The sequence below is a fragment of the Rana temporaria genome, chromosome 4, assembly GCF_905171775.1.
Source record: "Rana temporaria chromosome 4, aRanTem1.1, whole genome shotgun sequence".
In the NCBI taxonomy this organism is placed as follows: Eukaryota; Metazoa; Chordata; class Amphibia; order Anura; family Ranidae; genus Rana; species Rana temporaria.
In genome coordinates, this window is record NC_053492.1 from 430,615,987 (window position 1) to 430,635,558 (window position 19,572).

At 42.5% G+C, this 19,572-nt stretch overlaps 1 protein-coding gene across 1 annotated transcript in view; it reads right to left on the minus strand.

Moving 5' to 3' along the window:
* SPATA17 (spermatogenesis associated 17) overlaps nt 1–19,572 on the minus strand; it is a 224,542-nt gene that overhangs the window by 135,848 nt on the left and 69,122 nt on the right. Inside the window, exon 5 of the mRNA XM_040351438.1 lies at nt 11,037–11,140. Within this exon, the coding sequence (XP_040207372.1) occupies nt 11,037–11,140 (104 nt within the window). The remainder of the gene's footprint in view (nt 1–11,036; nt 11,141–19,572) is intronic.

Below are 19,572 nucleotides of genomic sequence, written 5' to 3' on the forward strand. Positions count from 1 at the left end.
AAAAGTGGAAAACAGAAAGTGAAAAGGGGTAAAGAGAAAATGAAGGACAATTAGAAAAAGAGAAGGCAAATGAAAAGGGAATAATTAATAATTAAATGGGAAAGTGAAAGGGAAAAAAATGAAGAAGAAAAGAAAATAAGAAAAAGAAAAAATGAATGTGAAAAAAAAAATAGAAATAGAAAATGAAAAGGGAAAAGGAAGGGGAAAAAGATAAAGGGGAAACATGGAAGTGGGAAAAGGAAAAAAAAAAAAAAGGAATGCTTTAAGAAATCAGATTCCAGGTATTTCTCTAATTCAGAATGAAAAATGCAAAGCATGCCACATAAAATAAAAAGGTATTAAATGCCCCATTTGCGTAGATTTTTTATTTTATTTTTTTCATAGCAGCTGACTAATTGTTATGGAGAGCATACTTTCCTTTTCTGTCCAGTCTCATCAGCCAGTCTTAAAGGGGTTGTAAAGCAATATTTGTTTTCATAATAAGCATCCTTTACCTGCAGACATTCCTCTTTTCACTTCCTCATTGTTCGTTTTTGCTCAGAAGTTGCTCTATTTCTTCTGTTTTGTTCACTTCCTGCTTGTCTGATTGTTACTCACCATCCTGAAGGCTGCAGTGGTCAGTGATGTGTTCCTCCTGTTAACTACATCTGTGCGGCAGGACGTTCTCTACGTGTTAGAGACTTCAAGGAGGTGTGAATTACTGGGTGTGCCGCAATGCATACTGGGAAATGTAGTTCTTACATGAACGAGCGCCGCAAACCAGGAAGTGAATGAGAGAACAGAAACTAGAACGCCGGAGGTGATATAGATGAAGGAATTTAATAGGTATTTACTTGTTTTTTAACTGAATCATTACACTATTATGTCTGTCTACCTTGCAGACATTTAGGTAGATTCAGAGAGAATGGTGCAAAGTTGCGGCGGCGTAGCTTAGCGTGTTTAGGCTACGCCGCCGTAAGTTAGCTAGGCAAGTACTTGATTCTCAAAGTACTTGCCTGCTAAGTTACAGCGGCGTAGCCTAAAGCGGGCGGGCGTAAGGGCGCTTAATTCAAATTTGTCTAAGGGGCGTGTTTAATGGTAATGAGGCTTGACCCGTCGTGATTGCCTTTTTTTTTAAACTGCGCATGCGCCGGGCGCCTACATTTCCCAGTGTGCATTGCGGCTAAGTACGCCGCACGGGCCTATTGATTTTGACGTGGACGTAAACTACGTAAATCCCTATTCACAGACGACTTACGCAAACGACGTAAAAATTTCGAATTTTGACGCGGGAACGGCGGCCATACTTAACATTGGCTACGCCACCTAGGGCCTAGCTTTAACTTTAGGCGGCCTATCTCGTACGTAAACGGCGTAAATGTACTGCGGCGGCCGGGCGTACGTTCGTGAATCGGCGTATCTAGTATTTGCAGATTCTACGCCGACCGCAATGGAAGCGCCACCTAGCGACCAGCAGAAATATTGCAACCTAAGATAGGACAGCGCAAGGCATCGTATCTTAGATATGTTTAAGCGTATCTCTGATTGAGAATACACTTAAACATAGGTCGGCAGCAGATTCAGAGTTAGGTCGGCGTATCTACTAATACGCCGGCCTAACTCTCTCTGAATCTACCTAATTAATTTTAGGCATTTTAGGTTTTTTTCCTTTACAACTCCTTTAACTTAATCAGCAGCATTGACAAAGCTGATAATGCGGCCTTTGCATTTACTGTTGTAGGGGCCGATAGTCTGGTCATCCAGATGGCCAATTAAGGTAATGTTTATAGTATGTCAGTTGTTGTAATTATGTTTCTGGTTATAGTTTGTATTGTTAGGGTAATATGATCAGGAGGGGGGGATGTCCTCTTGTGGTATATATTTGGTGTGAGTTTGTTCAAATAAACATTCCATGTTTCAGCTTTGTAACTGAGCTAGTCTCGTTTGGTTCTTGGTTACAATATGTGGCTGTGATATCTGATATCTGAAGGTCCAGACTGGAGAAAGCAGGTAAGTGGAAGCACTCAAGCGGAGTGTGACAGGGTTCTGTGACAAGAGGGCCTCCTTACATGAAGATTAGTGGCAAAATGGTATGTGGCAAAACATTCCTCTTAGGTAGGGGGTCATTCAAAGGAATCCCCTCCCCCTTACAGACAGAAAAATCGTTGCTGTCCCTTGTTACCTATCTGAGAGCTGAGAGGAGAGGCTCCACTGGTCCAACACTCATAGCTCTACTGAGTGATGTAAGCCCTGGAACTACAGTATGCAGGCACTATCAGATAGAAGATTAAAGTGGAGTTCCACCCATTTTTTTATGTTTGTCTGTGCTGCATGCTCTAATCTCATAGTGTTCAGAATGGACAATTTTTATTTAATTTGTTGCTTGTAAATACCTTTATTCTGTAGTCCTTCATTACTTCCTCCTCCTTATTTGCCTAGGCTATTTGCAAGGGTTTCTGGGATAGGCATCATGTTTCCCAGTAGTCCTTGCAAACCTGACTGAAACCTATTACATTGCTTGTGCACTGAGCATGTGCGAGATATGCAAAGCTGAAATCCAGGAAGTCATACAGTCAGGCTTCATGATGCCCACGCTTAAGATGGCCACGGTCTATTTCTAGATTATAAACTATCTAAATGCTGTAACAACCTAACAAAACGGACCTTAGTTTACAGACTAACTTTACTAGAATACATTAAGCTTGTGTATTACAGGGGTATTTATATTTAAAAGTGAAATTGTGGGTGGAACTCCCCTTTAATTAGCCATGGCTCAAAGAACCACTAAAAACCTCTGAAAGAACCCTAGTTTGGAAAGGCTGGCTTAGGTCCAGAGTCAATGGACTTTTGTTGATTTTAGCAACTGCTTCGTTCCCCATAGTTTAAAGCAATGCAAAAGCAGCTTGAAGTGGGTCAAATACAGGTCAGAAAAAGGTCAACTGCAGGTCAAATGCACCCGTCAATAAATTTGAATTATCTTAGAAGCATCAAAACTGCTATAAAAAGCATGCTGCGTTTTATAGCAGTCCAAGGTCTGTCAACAATGGCCCTTAAACTGGAAACAACAGCTTCTTCATATACCACTATGCATGTTGGGCCTAGAGACCCTTTAAGTGTTGCAAAACAAAAAAGTTACCTTGTGCAGAAAAAAAACGTTAAGCAATTACTAAGCAGGTTATATGTCACTTGAATAGATTGTAGTAAAACACCTTCAAAGTTCAGTAAACCCATCTTCATTTATATTTCATTATCTGGAAACTCCTGTGTAACATAAATTGACTCACAGCTAGCCAAGGGCTGCTTGTTGTCAGCTGTTCTCCTGAGGGGGAATTAATCTCACTGTTCCTCACACAACCGAGTATCAGCAGGATTCTTCTAACTTTGGTTGAAGGAACCTCATAGTTTACTAAATAATAATGACACCTCTAAGGAATTTAACATGCTCAAACTAGACCAATTATCTGTCAAGCTAAAGAGCAACTCCCAGCAATAAGTCAATCAATGGTTTACCACTGCTACCCAGAAATCACTGCCATAATGTTATAATCAGAATGCCTAAAATGTTAAGCTGTAAATTGAGTTTTACATATGTTGTAGTTGAGTGCTGTATGGCGTTAGCCATTGATCAGTGCAGAAAGCTTAGAGTTGAAGTGATACCCCTATTGGCTGATTTATCTCTAACTCCTAGCTTGGGCTGCCATTTGCCCTCCAAATGGAGCACCCTTACCCCCTGGATCCACTTCGCCCATACACACATTTTATTTAACTACAAACCTATTACTAGTGAAGTGAAGGCCTGTACACACGACCGATATTCCTGGGGGTAAAAAGTCCGCCGGGAATCCCGGGGGAAAAACCGAGAACCTGCTCAGTAACTTTCCCCCCTGTACACACCAGAGGTTTTCCTATCGGGAAAACTGCGGTGAGCGCTTAGGCTGGGAATCCCGGCCGTGAGTATGCTCCAAAGCAGTGTTTCCCATAGGAAAACTGCCGGGTAAAAACAGTTGCGAATCCCGACGGGGAAAACGAGAACCAGCTCTCTTTTTTCCCGCCGCGACTCGCGGCAGTTTTCCTGTCGTGAAAACTGCCATGGAGCATACACATGGCCAGTTTTCGAGGCCAAAAGCTGTCATTGCAGTTTTCCCAATGGGAAAACTGGTCGTGTGTACGAGGCATGAGAGTGGTTTGATTTGGGTGTCTTGTGGTGAAAACTTTGAGAATTATTAGACATATTGCTCATAATACGATTTTGCATAATCTGCTAGATTACAGCAAATATCTGGTGTAAGGGCCTATCCGATTAAACATAAATTGGATTTTTGCATAGGACTTTGGGCTAGATACACTATTTATAGCGGAACTTCACCCAAAAAGGAAAGTTCCACTTGTTTGCATCCTTCAGGTACCTGGTTTTGACAGGTACCCGCTCCCACTTTCAGTCATATGCACTGCGGCAATCTGAGCTGAAAGTTCTCCCCCCTCCTTCCCTGGCAATCTTCTGGGACATATCACAGGTCCCAGAAGACTACGCGACCATTAACAAGGCACAGTGCAGATCGCACATGCGCAGGAGGAAACTGGCTGTGAAGCCGCAAGGCTTTACTTCCTGTTTCCCTTACTTGAGATGCCGGCACCTGCACCTGAAGCCGACTGAAGAATGGGCTCGGGTAAGCACATAGCTGGGTCCCTGAACAGGTGTGTGTCCTTATATTAAAAGTCAGCAGCTATAGTATTTGTAGCTGCTGACTGTACATTTTTTGGGTGGAGCCTGAAGTTCCTCTTTAAGAACGTAAAACCTGACCATGACAATATGTTGACATTTTATTGTTATGGTCCAGCCTGCAGTTTTCTGTTTGTGAAATTCTTACCTCCTTGCTGCAGTGGTTTTGCTAAATCTGTGATTCAATGCACATGTGCTGCTGGCTTCTGTGTTCACCTATGGGCATAGCCTGCACTACTGTGGAATTATATCCTTTTCCCTTCTATCACTTCCTGTCCCACCTCCCATGCGCTTGGCTATATATAGACATGCTCAGGTCAGTCCTGGTTGCCTGAGCAACTTCCTGGTTTCTCTGAACTCCTGGTTTGCCTTGTAATTCTGTACCAGACCTCAGCTTCATCCACTGTTTTTACTTGCCTGCCACCTCTACAAACATTGGCTTGTTTCCTATCTGCTTCCTGCTGCTTGAACTCTGCACATGTGAGAAGTCCCTGCATTATCAGCCGGGCATATCTAGGTGCCACGACTTGGTTCAACTTTGCTGCAAGTACATCCCCATCATCAGGGACCCTGGTGCAGAAGCAGGCTGGGGATTAGACTCCAAGCCCTGGGGAAACCTGAGCTGGCTTTTTGCAAGGGCCCACTACCATGGAAACCTAAAACTTATTCCAATACCATGGACAGTCCCACTGTGGCTTTAACAGCCTCCACTCTTCTTGGAAGGACTTTCACAAGATCTTGGAGTGTATCTGTGGGAATTTGTGCCCATTCAATCAAAAAAGTATTTATGAGGTCAGGTACTGATGTTGGATGTGAAAACCTGATTTGTAATTGGCAGTCCAATTCATCCTAAAGGTCTTCAGTAGGTCTGAGGTTAGGGCTCTCTGCAGGTCACCTGACTTCCTCCACACCATTGTCTTTATGGAGCTAAATCTACGTATAGGGAGAAAAAATTTGGCTGCACACCACCGATCCAATCACGATTTATTGTGTCAATAAAGACTGCCGCTATTGGACACAGAAAACAGGTGACAAGTTTCACACTTAAAGTGGTTGTAAACCCTCCCTCCTGACGTTTGCCTATAGGTAAGCCTAGAATAAGGCTTACCTATATGTAGTGGAAATATCTCCTAAACGTGCGCCGTTTAGGAGATGTTTCACTTGTAGTGCGCCAATGATGTAATTGGCGCATGCGCTGTGAAGAAATGGACCTCCTTGCGTTTCTTCCCTAGCAAGTGCCGTTAATGACGGCTCCCGCTCGCATGCGCAGTAGTGACGTCACACGGCTCCGGCCAATCACAGAGCCGGAGTCCGCGGTCCCGGAAGGAAGAGGGGCGAGAAGATGGATGCAGCCTGCACAGGGGACAGTGCTGGATTCTTTTGCAGGTAAGTCACATAATGGGCTAGTATGCGATGCATAGTAACCCATTATGCTTTTAATTTGCAGGGCTTGCAGGGAGCAAAAGAGGAAGCAAAACCCATCAGAGTTTCTTCCTCTTTAACTCGTGCATCTTCAAAAGTGGTTCGATGGAGGTGTGCAGCCAAATTTTTTCTTCTTCTTCCTAATACCACCACGATCGTTTTCTTTGTCTGGTCTATGTATAGGGACACAGTCAGGCCTCGTACACACGACCGAGTTTCTCGGCAAAAACCAGCAAGAAACTTTTTGGGAGATATTTTATTGCAGAGGAAACCGGTCATGTGTACATTTTCGTCGAGGAAACTGTCGAGAAACTCGACGAGCCAAAAAGAGAGCAAGTTCTCTATTTCCTTGACGGGAATGGAGAAAATTGGCTTGTCGAGTTTCTCGACGGCTTCACAAGGAACTCGACGAGGAAAACGATGTGTTTCGCCCGTCGAGTTCCTCGGTCGTGTGTACAAGGCTTCATGCTGGAATACGGGTCTTCCCCAAACTGTTGCCACAAGGCTGAAAGTGTAGAATTTACTAAAATGTCTTTGTATGCTGTAGCATTAGCAGTACCCTTCACTGGAAACACCAGAACTCAATCATGCAGCAGGGGTGTCCCCATACTTTTGGCCATATAGTGTAGTTAATTGTAGATTGTACAGTCCTATTGAATTGTGTTTGGCAAGCTTAAGATCCGTTCTAAAAATCAAAGTAGGGCCTGAAAATTAAATGGCAATCATAAGAGGGCAAAAGCATAGAATTTTTGTTTTTCCATTTTAAGACCAGTAAATTGTAATGTTTGCATTATTTGCTGCCGGAGATTACGCAGAATTCACTATGAATAATAATTAACCATAAATAAAAGCAGCAATAGATTCTGTGCTTGCACTGGTGCTTCTCTGTGTTTACAAACTGTTTACGGCTCTTCGTGTCCTTGAGAAGGAAGACAGGGACGGCAGTCAGTGAGAAAGTGGTCAAGATACTGGAGTTCATAAATTTTCTTGAACGTCGGATGAGTTCAAAGAATTACCATGTAAGAAAGCCTTACAGAGGGAATTTATCTGATTATAGCGGTAATAATTACCCAGCTGTTTATTGCAGATAGAGAAATAATTCATGCAGGCAATAGGCCGTGGTGGCAATGACACTCCGCATTTAGTAAATATGCAAACCGTTCACTTCTAATTAAGCGAGCAAGAGGACGCCCTTATTAAATGGATAAACTAAAAGTGCCTCCCTGACAAGTGATGAATTGTTATGCCGCACAAACTCTTGCCACAGAATTATTGGCATGAACTTGGGGTTTAACTTCATTAAGAGATCTTATGGGATAGTTAAATGAGGATGGACAGCAGAACAATGCCTTTCTGACAGCCAATAATATGTCTGAGTTTAATGAAACTGCACCAAATTTGACTAGCTTCGAAGATGCTTGTGTGACTTTCTGATCAGAAATCTGCATGCATCTTCAATCAGCAGAGGTTGGACTGTGAGGATGTATTTATTACAGAATAAAAACAATATACACAAGTAGCTGCAAGAACGTACCTGTCCTGCACTGTATATAGCAATGGGCTTTTCACATTGTGCCAGTGATAGCACCACCCCTTAAAGTGACTTTAAACCCAAACATTTGTACATACAGTATCTCACAAAAGTGAGTACACCCCTCACATTTTTGTAACTATTTTATTATATCTTTTCATGTGACAACACTGAAGAAGTGACACTTTGCTACAATGTAAAGTAGTTAGTGTACAGCTTGTATAACAGTGTAAATTTGCTGTTCCCTCAAAATAACTCCATACACAGACATTAATCTCTAAGCCGCTGGCAACCAGTGCTGTCTCTTGGTCTAGGCCGACAAGGCCCAGGCCTAGGGCGGCACTTTGCGGGTAGTGGCAAAAAAGCCGCCCGCACAAAAAAAGCCCCCCAGACCCATCCTCCCGAGTCCCGCCTCGCACGGCCGCCTTCCTCACATATACAGTCCCCGGCGGTCGGCGGCTTGCTGTAGCGCGTTATGTTATGGGCAGTATGGTGCGTACTTGGCCAGGTGAGGGGGAGGGACTAGCGCCCCCATAGAGCCACTCAACTGGCGTAGCCTAATCCTAATCCTCCCCTCTGCATCCTAGGAGAGAGAGAGAGAGGAAGACGTGGGGAACCCCAAGGCAGTGGTGTTGCTATGAGGGGGCGGAAGGGGGAACACACTGCCCAGCACCACCAGAGAGAGCGCCACGCTGCCTAACACCACCAGAGAAAGCACCACGCTGCCTAGCACCACCAAAGAGCGCCACGCTGCCCAGCACCACCAAGGAGCGCCACGCTGCCCAGCACCACCAAAGAGCGCCACGCTGCCCAGCACCACCAGAGAGAGCACCTCACTGCCCAGCACCGCCAGAGAGATTGCCATGCTACCCAGCACCACCAGAGAGAGCACCACGCTGCCCAGTACCACCAGAGAGAGCACCACGCTGCCCAGTACCACCAGAGAGCACCACGCTGCCCAGCACCACCAGAGAGCACCACGCTGCCCAGCACCACCAGAGAGAGCACCACGCTGCCCAGTACCACCAGAGAGAGCACCACACTGCCCAGCAACCCTGTGTGAAAGGGGCCTTACAGTGTCATCTCATGAGATAATTTACGAGAGTGTGTTTAGGGGTGGTGCAGGGTAGGGGTTGGATGGGGCAAGTAGTGGTGAGTAACTCAGGACTTGAAATTTTGAGGCCTGCATTGTCCATCACATTGGTCCTTGCCCTCAAGGAGCTTACAAGTGGGCACTTGGTACCACTTTTAAGGTACAGAGAGGAAGAGGTGGAGCTCTAGGAGGAAAAGGTGGAGCCAAAAAAGGAAGAGGTGCGGTTTACAGATGACTGGGTGAGTGTCACGATTGTCACATCTACCTCAATGCAGGTGGTCAGACACTATAGTTGGCTACTGTGTGCTTCACCTATAGAAGCCCCCTTTCCCTTAAGACAAGCAGGCCTACCGGTACTTGATTGCCCCCAGGACTTATAAACAATACTATAGTGCCTGGCCACCGCACTAGGGCAGACACAAACAGAGCAAACAGACTACTTGCAGTTTAGCAGACAGATAACATGGTTCTAAGACGGTCCAGGTAAAAGCAGGCCAAGTTTAGAGAATAGTCCAATATCCGATCCAATGACAGTCTAGGTAATAAGGCAGGCTAAGTTCACGGAATAGTCCAATATCCGATCCGGGTCATACACAGGGAAATCCAACAGCATAGCAAGGCAGATAAACGGGAGGCTTGATCAGGAACAATGCAGGTAAGTGTGAATAATGGGGGAACTAATGCGCAAAACCACACTAACTAAAGCAATAAAGCTAAAATTAATTATATTTGAAATACTAAAAACTAAGCAGCAGCCACAATTAAATAGTGCTCACACACTGGTAAGATATAAATAATGGGGAGGGTAATGGCGCTTGCTTATATAAAAGATAACACTATTAAAAATATATTATATCGTATGTTCAGATAAAAATCCAAAAAATATCTGACAATCCCTATGAGCCAGAAAAAGATGTATCACTCCTAATCAATAAATGCCCACCAACCATCAACGGAAGGATGAGGGGGGTGAGCTGAGTGATTTTTAATGAATACGTAAATATGGAAGTAATAAATGCTTTACCACCAAACCAATAGTACAAAAAATTGATGAATAAAATAGTACCACAAGGAATAATAATTATAATGATAAATATTGAAAATACTGAAATTAATAAAGCTATGGTGTGGAACCACAAATATCAACCATGATCCACTACCAAAGTAGATATAAAAGTGAAAAAATAAATACAAGTGACAAAACATGCATAATAATTAGATGCAGGATAATACAATGTGAGTCTCAGTGCACACTTATCACTCCAAAGCTATGTGCAAAAGAATTTAAGGTCAAGCGTTCAAAATAAATTCACATTAAAGTGTTTCAAACAACACTGGATTCCAAGGTGCATAGGTGCATATGTGCTCCAGTAAAAAAAAGGGATGCTTAAATCCACACAGGATCCCACGGTGCAGACAAAAAGCTAAGTTTCCCCAAGCCTCTCACCTCAATAGAGGCTATAATAAGCCTATAGAGATCTCCTCTCCTGCTGGCTTGCTAGCACCGCAGATTCCGCAACTACATTGTCCTGCAATGTATATTGGTTGAACTCGATAGTCTTTTTTGCAACCTGGATAACTATGTATATTAGGGTCGACATTGCCAGTCCTACGGTGGTTTGATTGTTTTTTTATTTAGGGTTTTTGTTTTCACCTGGTACTCCTGGGAGTAACACACTACCATTCCTAGAGTGGCTATACCTTTTTCCCTCCACTGTATCTATGGGGGAGCCATGGTTACTCTGCTGATTTGGACTGCATCTGTAGATGGAGGTTTCGTTTACATCCTCCAATGCAATCCACTGTCCTCACTGTCACAACCTGGAGAGTTATGCACCACACTGGAGAGAATATGCTTTTACACAGATGTGGCCAGACGACTGTTACAAGCCATGTAAACAAAGCCACGGCTGGTGGAAGGTTCTGGTATGTCAGATATGTGTGCCTGCATTTGTGATCTATTGGTGGCTGGTGCCTGCGATCTCTCGTAGGTAATCACTACACAGTAATTACATGCAAAATGCTGTAGCTGCAATTAGCTGCGGTAGCCGGCAGCCCCCTAATGGGGCTTCCTAATGCAGCTAATGGCCGGGACTCCACGCTGGTTTCCCCGCAGATTTGAATGTAGCCTTTGACAACCTTCACAAGTTCATGTTTTCTTAAAGAAAAATGTATTTTCTCAAAAGTTTCAGTGATTCTTATGCATTTTTTTTAATGATATGCCCAAGTTCACGTTGCCCAGGTTTAGAGGGTTCAATTTTGTTGGTGGATGTTCATACCCCTACTCTTACCTTACTAAATGGTTCGTAAAGGCCACACCTTCCAGATATTTCTTCAGTGCATAATAATTGTGTACAAACTTCCGGACATAGTAACCCCTCCACATCTTCTGTATCTATAAAAAAAAAGACATGATTAGCATCAACTTGACTACATTCAAAATACTTCATATTTCTTCTTGCTTAGCAGAGAACACTAAACAGCTTATAGCAGTACCTACTCCCAGAAGTGCTTAAAGGCTAATGCCTTGATCATAAACAAAGGCATGCGTACTCATCAAGAGCACCTTTCAGGTACATTTGAGTACATTTCTAACATATCACAATATACAGCAACAATATATATAATAGTATAATTAAAAAGGTGTACTTTTTATAATTGAAAAGCAGTCCTTGAGCACCAGTCAGACATTTCAGACATGTTTAAACACAGCCAAGAACTGCACAGACACCAGCAATTACATGACTGTATAGCTCCCAACTGTCCCTGATTTTGAGGGACTGTCCCTCATTTGTAACAAAGTTCCTCTCTGTTCCTCTTTCCTCCCCAGTTATCCATCATTTTGGTCTGATCTGTATAGTTTTATATAAAATGCACTTTTTATATTTCAAAAAGTGTTTCCCAGAGCTAAACTTTTCATCCAATTTTTAACCACTTCAGCCCCGGAAGACTTGGCTGCCCAATAACCGGGCCATTTTTTTGCGATTCGGCACTGTGTCGCTTTAACTGACAATTGCGCCGTCGTGCGACATTGCACCCAAACAAAATTGATGTCCTTTTTCCCCACAAATAGAGCTTTCTTTTGGTGGTATTTGATCACCTCTGCGTATTTAGTTTTTTTGCGCTAGAAACAAAATAAAAGAGAGTAAATTTTGTAAAAAAAGCAATATTTTTTACTTTTTGCTATAATAAATACCGCCCAAAAATATCTAAAAAAAAACAATTTTTTTCCTCAGTTTAGGCCGATATGTATTTTTCTGCATATTGTCGGTAAAAAAAAATAAGCAATAAGCGTATATTGATTGGTTTGCGCAAAAGTTATAGCGTCTACAAAATAGGGGATAGTTTTATGGCATTTTATTATATTCTTATCGGCCTGTTTTCCGACGAGAAACCAGAGAGTGTGTATACTTACCTGTCGCTGTGGAAACCCGCGCATGCTCGAAATGACTTTGACGCATGCGCGGTAGCTTCCACGGCATAGGTAGGGTGAAAGGTAGGTGAACCCGTGCTTAGGATAGGTTGGAAAGGAAGGAATAAAGGTCTATGATGATATCGGACTGCAGCCCCCCCTAATTAATATTCTCCGAGGGGAATATAATATAATCTATAATCCTAGACAGCTTTTCACTTATCCCCCTGGGCCACCCACAGGGAGTGCAGAGACAGCGCCACTACCACCACCGTCCATTTTATAGGTAGGGTGAAGCAAGATGGAGGCGATGGCATCGAATGTGATGAGCACATGCTCATCGTACGCGATGACGTCACCGCGTTCTTGCCTTTCAAGAGAACCGCGGTTCTTTTGAAAGGTCAGTGTGTACACTCGGGCGGCAAGAGATTCTTGCCAAGAATCTCGTCAGGGAAAACTACGGGTTTCTCCTGACGAGATTCTTGCCCGTGTGTACAGGGCCTAACTAAAAAATGCATGCAGTATGAACCGACACGATTATATAGGACTTTTGTTCAGACTGCAAATCTGATGTTTTTCAACATTTAAAGGCTGTAGGTTTTGGAATGAAGTTATGAACCAACATAATTAAGAAAGGATAGCAGCCACAGTTCCTGTGCATATGGCTACTGACATGGACACCAATCAAAACAACATGGGGATCTGGAATAAAATAACCTGTTTGCTATTTACGAAACATTCAGCAACTCAAATCTGTGTCAACTAGAGATTCTCAGTTTATTATCTATGAAATCCCAAGGTCCCTTTCCTCAGAATAGCTATTTGTTTCAATCCAATTTAGGTAATATTCCGCTTAAGAATCTTCCTACCCAAGTGCTGTGCAGGCCATTTATCTACGGGCGGGAAACTCATCTGTACCTTAGTTGCTCAATTTTCTAGGCTTTACGTGTCCTTCTGTAATCAATTTACATCCTCCCCTGTATTTACCCTGACACATAATTTACTATCATCTACGCAAATTGAAACATTATTCACTGTTCTCTCCTCAATGTCGTTTGTATAACGCATGTTAAATAATAAGAGTGTCCAAATGAATTGCGGTAGAAACATATTATATTGGCGATTGTGAAAGATGTTTTTCCGTGCTAATACTATGTTAATAATACCTTTACAAATAATGGATTTTAACCTGGTTCTTCTGTCTTTGTGACTCTTGATGGTCAACGTCAAATACGAATGTCACGGTTCTTCAAAAAAATCCTGATTAACAGTTTCAGATTTACCTACAGGAAGTTCGTGTCACTGAAAGCGCTCAAGCTTTACAAATCAGGATTTAAAGGAGAACTATTAATTACCTTTTTTGCTTGCCAGGTATGGTTCTTGGGCGTTAGTAGGAAAATGATTTATGTTTGAAAAATTGGGAGATAACTGCACTGTCAGCGGATTCCCAATGTCTGTTGTGACTATGAAAGGTCAGGTAGACCTTCAACAATGGCAGATAGTCAATTATTGTATTGGGAGACAGCTCGTCAGTGAAATCATAAGTGCGTGTTTAATATTGACAAAGATGGCTATAGTTAATCTGGGGGGGGGGGGGTCTGGCAATTTTTTTAATTGATATCTTGCTATTTCTATTGTCCTTAAATATACAAGACCCCACTGCTATTGAATTTGAGTCATAAAGAATCATTTGTAGGTATTTAGAATATATAAACTATGACATCTTCGACTATAGATTTTAGGTTATTCCTAATCTTTGTCTCTTTCCAAGAACAGGAAGAAAACCACACTAACATTCAAGGTCATCCTTATTTGCCCTCGTTCACAAGGATGTTACTTTTACATACTTTTTGTTCTGTCCAGTTTCAAAAACAGAACACAATTTAGTTTGGTAAGTTTTGAATTGTATGGCCCCCATACTCTTTTGTACCTGTCCACCCCTATCCTCACCCAAACATTTATTTTTGTGTAGTTAATGTTGGAAGCATGACTGAAAGTCATAAGCCTCATACACACGATCGGACTTCCATCGGACAAATCTGTGGAATTTTGTGTAAAGGGCGTTGGCCGTGAACTTGTTCTGCATACAGACGGCAGAACTTTTTCAGCCAACATACACAAAACGACGTTGTTTTTCAGCTCTTTAGCGCCACCCTTTGGGCAACTTCTGCTAATCTTGTCTTATGGTTAGCATTGGTTCGGTGCATGCGTGTTTGTACTTTTGATTTAGTCCGATAGACTTATGTACCCATGATTGGATAAGCCGGCTGACCACATTTGTTGTTCGACAATTTGAGAGCATGACTATCCAAAATTTGTTATTGGAAATACTGGTATTGGTCAGCCAGGGTCACGGTGTACAATGCAGCACAAGTTGTAGTAACTCTAATGCCGCGTACACACGGTAGTTTTTCGGCATGAAAAAAAATGACATTTTTTAGCATGTCCAAAAAATGAAATTTTTCCAACTTTATCATTAAAAACGATGTTGCCCACACACCATCGTTTTTGAAAAATGATGAACAAAGCGCGGTGACGTACAACACGTATGACGGCACTCTGAAGGGGAAGTTCTAGTTGATTCCGTCTTAGTAAAAGACGATTTGCGCTTTTTTGTCTGTTACAACGTGATGAATGTGCTTACTCCATTATGAACGGTAGTTTTACCAGAACGAGCGCTCCCGTCTCATAACTCGCTTCAGGGCATGCGCGGGTTTAAAACGTCGTTTTAGCCGTAAAATGCAGCATTTTTTTTTGTCTTTTTTCAGAAGCCGAAAAATGATGATTTTAAATGACGTTTTTAGAAATGTCATTTTTTTTCATGCCGAAAAACTACCCTGTGTACGTGGCATAAAGGCCCGTACACGATCGGATATTCCGACAACAATTGTCCGATGGAGCATACAGACGGTCGGATTATCCGACAAAACCAGTCCATCACACAATTGTTGTCGGAATATCCGATCGTGTGTACGGGCCTTTAGATTAACTACAACTTGTGCAGCATTGTACACCGTGACCCTGGCTGACCAATACCAGTTTACAGGAGTTGGGATAGCAATGTGCCTTCCTCCCAATGGTGATGGGAAGAGATGGGGTAAGGCCATACATAAACTTTCCCCAGATGTTACTCTATTCTTTAACCACTTGAATACCGTCCGCATGTAAAATGACGGCTTCACAGTGGCTCTGAAAACTCAACAGATTGATCCGGCCACTGGGGGGCGCGCGAGCGCGCCCGGCGCGTCCCCGAGATGCCGATGCGCGTGGCTGGCGGTCGCGATGCCCGCCAGGCACCCACGATCAGCAGTGACAGAGCAGGGACGTGGAGCTCTGTGGGTAAACACAGAGCTCCACGTCCTGTCAGGGGACAGAGGAGACCGATCTGTGTCTCTTGTACATAGGGACACAGATCGGTCACCTCCCCCAGTCACCCCCCTTCCCCCACAGTTAGAACACACCTAGGCTACACATTTAACCCCTTTCTCACCCCCTAGTGTTAACCCCTTCAATGCCAGTCACATTTATACAGTAATTAGTGCATATTTATAGCACTGATCGCAGTATAAATGTGAATGGCGCCAAAAATGTGTCAAAAGTGTCCGATGTGTCCGCCATAACGTCGCAGTCCCAATAAAAAAAATCGCAGATCGCCGCCATTACTAGTTAAAAAAATAAAAATAAAAATAATAATAATAATAATAATAATTCTGTCCCATATTTTGTAAGCGCTTATTGCGATTTTTTTTTTTTTATTATTATTTTTTTTTTTTACCAAGAATATGTAGAAGAATACGTATCGACCTAAACTGAGAAAAAAAAATTTGAAAAAAAAAAAATTTGGCTATTTATTATAGCAACAAGTAAAAAATATTGAATTTTTTTTCAAAATTGTTGCTTTTTTTGTTTTATAGCGAAAAAAAAAAAAAAAAACGCAGAGGTGATCAAATACCACCAAAAGAAAGCTCTATTTGTGGGGAAAAAAGGACGGCAATTTTGTTTGGGAGCCACGTCGCACGACCGCGCAATTGTCAGTTAAAGCGACGCAGTGCCGGAAGCTGAAATTTCACCTGGTCAGGAGGGGGGTATATGTGCCCGGTATGGAAGTGGTTAATGTGTGAGTTTGGTTTGCATATGAAGGTTCAGGAATACTTTAAACCCATCGCTATAAGACATAGGCAAGAATTTTAATTTAATTTCAATTATAATTTTTCAGGCTTATACATGAAAGCGTTATGTATGTCAACTTATTTAGCTTTACTGAGTCACATGAGAACAGGTTTGTCAGTTGCCTGACCTAAGACATTGGGGTTGAGTAACTAAAGGCAAACAGACTGTGTACTTTGCAAGTACAGTTGTTCCTGAGCTTAGTAGAGAATACAATCACATGCAAGGAAACTAAAAAAAGACAGCACTTTTTTTGTACATGATTGGATGTTGGAAGTCAGCAGAGCTCCCCTTCATTTACTAAGCTTTTGAGCAACTGCACTTACAAAGTGCAACTACACTTGCAAAAGTGCACAGTTCCCCCCCCCCCCCCCCTAGTTAATTAACCCCACTGTCTTCAATTGTGCATAGAAGCCAGTCTACACAGGCTTTTGTGACCAGTTTTAACCACTTGCTGACCACCCTATAGCACTTTTACTGCTATAGGTTGGCAGCTGTGCACAGGATCACGTATATATACATGGTTGGGCACTTTCGCCTGCAGGGGGGCGCTTACACACCGAAAAGTTGAGGTATTACAGCGTTATCGCGTTACTTCCGCTCTAACTGAAACTACCAGGGAATCGTGCACCAGGACCACGCTACAGGGGCTCTCTCGTTCAGGGCCGATTACCCTTTTAATCAATCGCCTGCTATACACGCTGGGTGCCAGGACTATTAGGCACTCAGCAATGTAAGTATAAACTTTTTTATTTTTGTGGAACCAATAAATGTTTTTATACGGCATTGCGCAATGAGGCTCTTTCTCTTTTGATTCTATTCATCCCTTATGAGATACATCCCTACAAATAAGACGTCATCCTAAAGACCTGAGTTTGGGGTATCCCCACATGCTTACTAGACCACACTAGCGATAGTTGGTCCATATTTTGCGGTGAGTGCACATCTATGTGGGGCACCCAGTCTGAGCACCAGTCCATAGGAGATATCTATTGAGCATGAGCACCATATGGGATTATTACATGTTACCATTCATTGTTATAAATATGTATATATTTGTCTGCCAGTTTGTTTAAATACCTTAGTGGATGATTTCTAGTGCATTTTCCTTTTTTTTTTCTTAATTCATTTATGTCTTGAATATACTGTATGTCTAGTGTTTAACTTTAAATTCCCATAATATATATTTTAAATCTATTGACATTTAGAGCAATTAAAAGTTTGGTAGTATTTGGAACAGAACAGTTGCCATGGATCAGCCTATAACGCACACTGTAAACTCCGCAGATTACTACTTGTTGTGAACTTTAAATACAACTTTTTCTGCCAGTCAAATTAGTGATGTGTGTTCCTAATTCAGTAACAGATCGGTGTACATTGTCTTATATATAACATTTATTCTAAGCACTAAAACAAATGGCAGAAAAGGTCATATATTAAAGCTGCTCCTACAAAAGATGTATTTTCTTTACAAGGGTTTTTTGTTGCCGAAGCTCGATAGACTAATTACTAGCATTAAGATGTTGGTTCACATAATAGCCGAATAAAGTCATGATATTATGGGGCTGATTTAGGGTTCTGTAGGGCTATGGTTATAAAAATGTAAATCTGGGCCAGTGCTAAGTAGAGTCGAGGGAGCTGACAACAGCAAGAGAAGCTCTTTTTTTTTTTTTTTACTTAAGATAGAAAATATATAACTCAGAGATCATTTTATTGTTTAACCAGGTTCACTGGGGCATTGTCATGGTATCATTGTGAGATCTCTATTCATCCAGAAAATGAAATGAAGAACATAGATGTACCATAGTAAGGAGAGAGAAGGGAATGAAAAGGGAACGGTGGCAAGTATTATTATTATTTTTTTTTTTATTATGAACACAAGTCTATCTATGCTAGTTTTATGTCTTGCTTCTCCTATATGCTTCTTCTTTTTTATAGTATAAAGCCCTGTACACACGGCCGGGAATCCTGTCAGCAAAAAAACATCGGTTTTCCTGACGGGATTCCTGGCAAGCTTGTCTTGCAAAGCCGTGCATACAGATGGCATTCAAAAGAACCGCCGTTCTTTTGAATTGCAAGATTGACTACGATAAGCCGGCGCTCGTAACATTCAATGCCATCGTCGCCATCTTGCTACACCACACACTAAAAATGTATGCTACCGCGTATAGGTCGAACTCTTATCGAGCATGCGCGGGTTTACCTGGGACAGGTAAGCATACAGACGACCGGTTTTCTCGGCAGGAAACACTCTGCCGGGGGAACCCGACGAGAAAATAGAGAGCAGGGTTCTCTATTTTCCCGTCGGGATTCTCGGCTGTTTTCCTGACGGGAAAACTGCTAGGGACCATAAACACAGCCGGGATTCCTGGCCAAATGCTCTCCTGGCAGTCTTCCATCCGGGAAAACCGGTCGTGTGTACGAGGATTATGTCTATGTTTTTCAACCCTCTGCCCCAAGCCCTCTTTCAACAACATCTCATTCAAGCCTATGGAATATAATATACAGGCACTGGCAGCCCAGCACTTGATTATTTTTGGCCTGTTGGCCACCCCCTCGCCCAACACTTTTTAACCATTTCCGGACCAGCCGCCACAGTTGTACTGTAGCAGGCTGGCTCCCCTGCATGAGCCATGGTAGCTGTATGTCGGCTCTTTAAGACTCCTTTGGCGGCACGCGCGTGTGCTCGAAGCGTGTCCCCGGAGAGTCCTATGTGAGTGCCCGGCGGTCTTGATGACCGTCAGGCACCCGCGATTGCTCATTACAGAACAAAAACAGTTTTTGTGTGTATAAACACACAAATCACGGTTCTCTCAGGGGCAAGGAGACTGATCGTGTGTTCATACGAAGAATGAACACCGATCTCTCTCTTCCTCTAGTCAGTCCCATCCCCCCTACAGTTAGAACACACACTAGGGAACACAGTTAACCCCTTGATCACCCCCTAGTGTTAACTCCTTCCCTGCCAGTCACATTTATACAGTAATCAATGCATTTTTATAGCACAGATCGCTGTATAAATGTGAATGGTCCCAAAATAGTGTCAAAAGTCTCTGTGTGTCCGCCGCAATATCGCAGTCACAATAAAAATCGCAGATCGCCACCAATACTAGTAAAAAAAAAATAACAATAAAAATGCAATAAATCTATCCCCTATTTTGTAGACGCTATAACTTTTTGCGCAAGCCAATCAATATACGCTTGTTGCGATTTGTTTTACCAAAAATATGTACAAGAATACATATCGG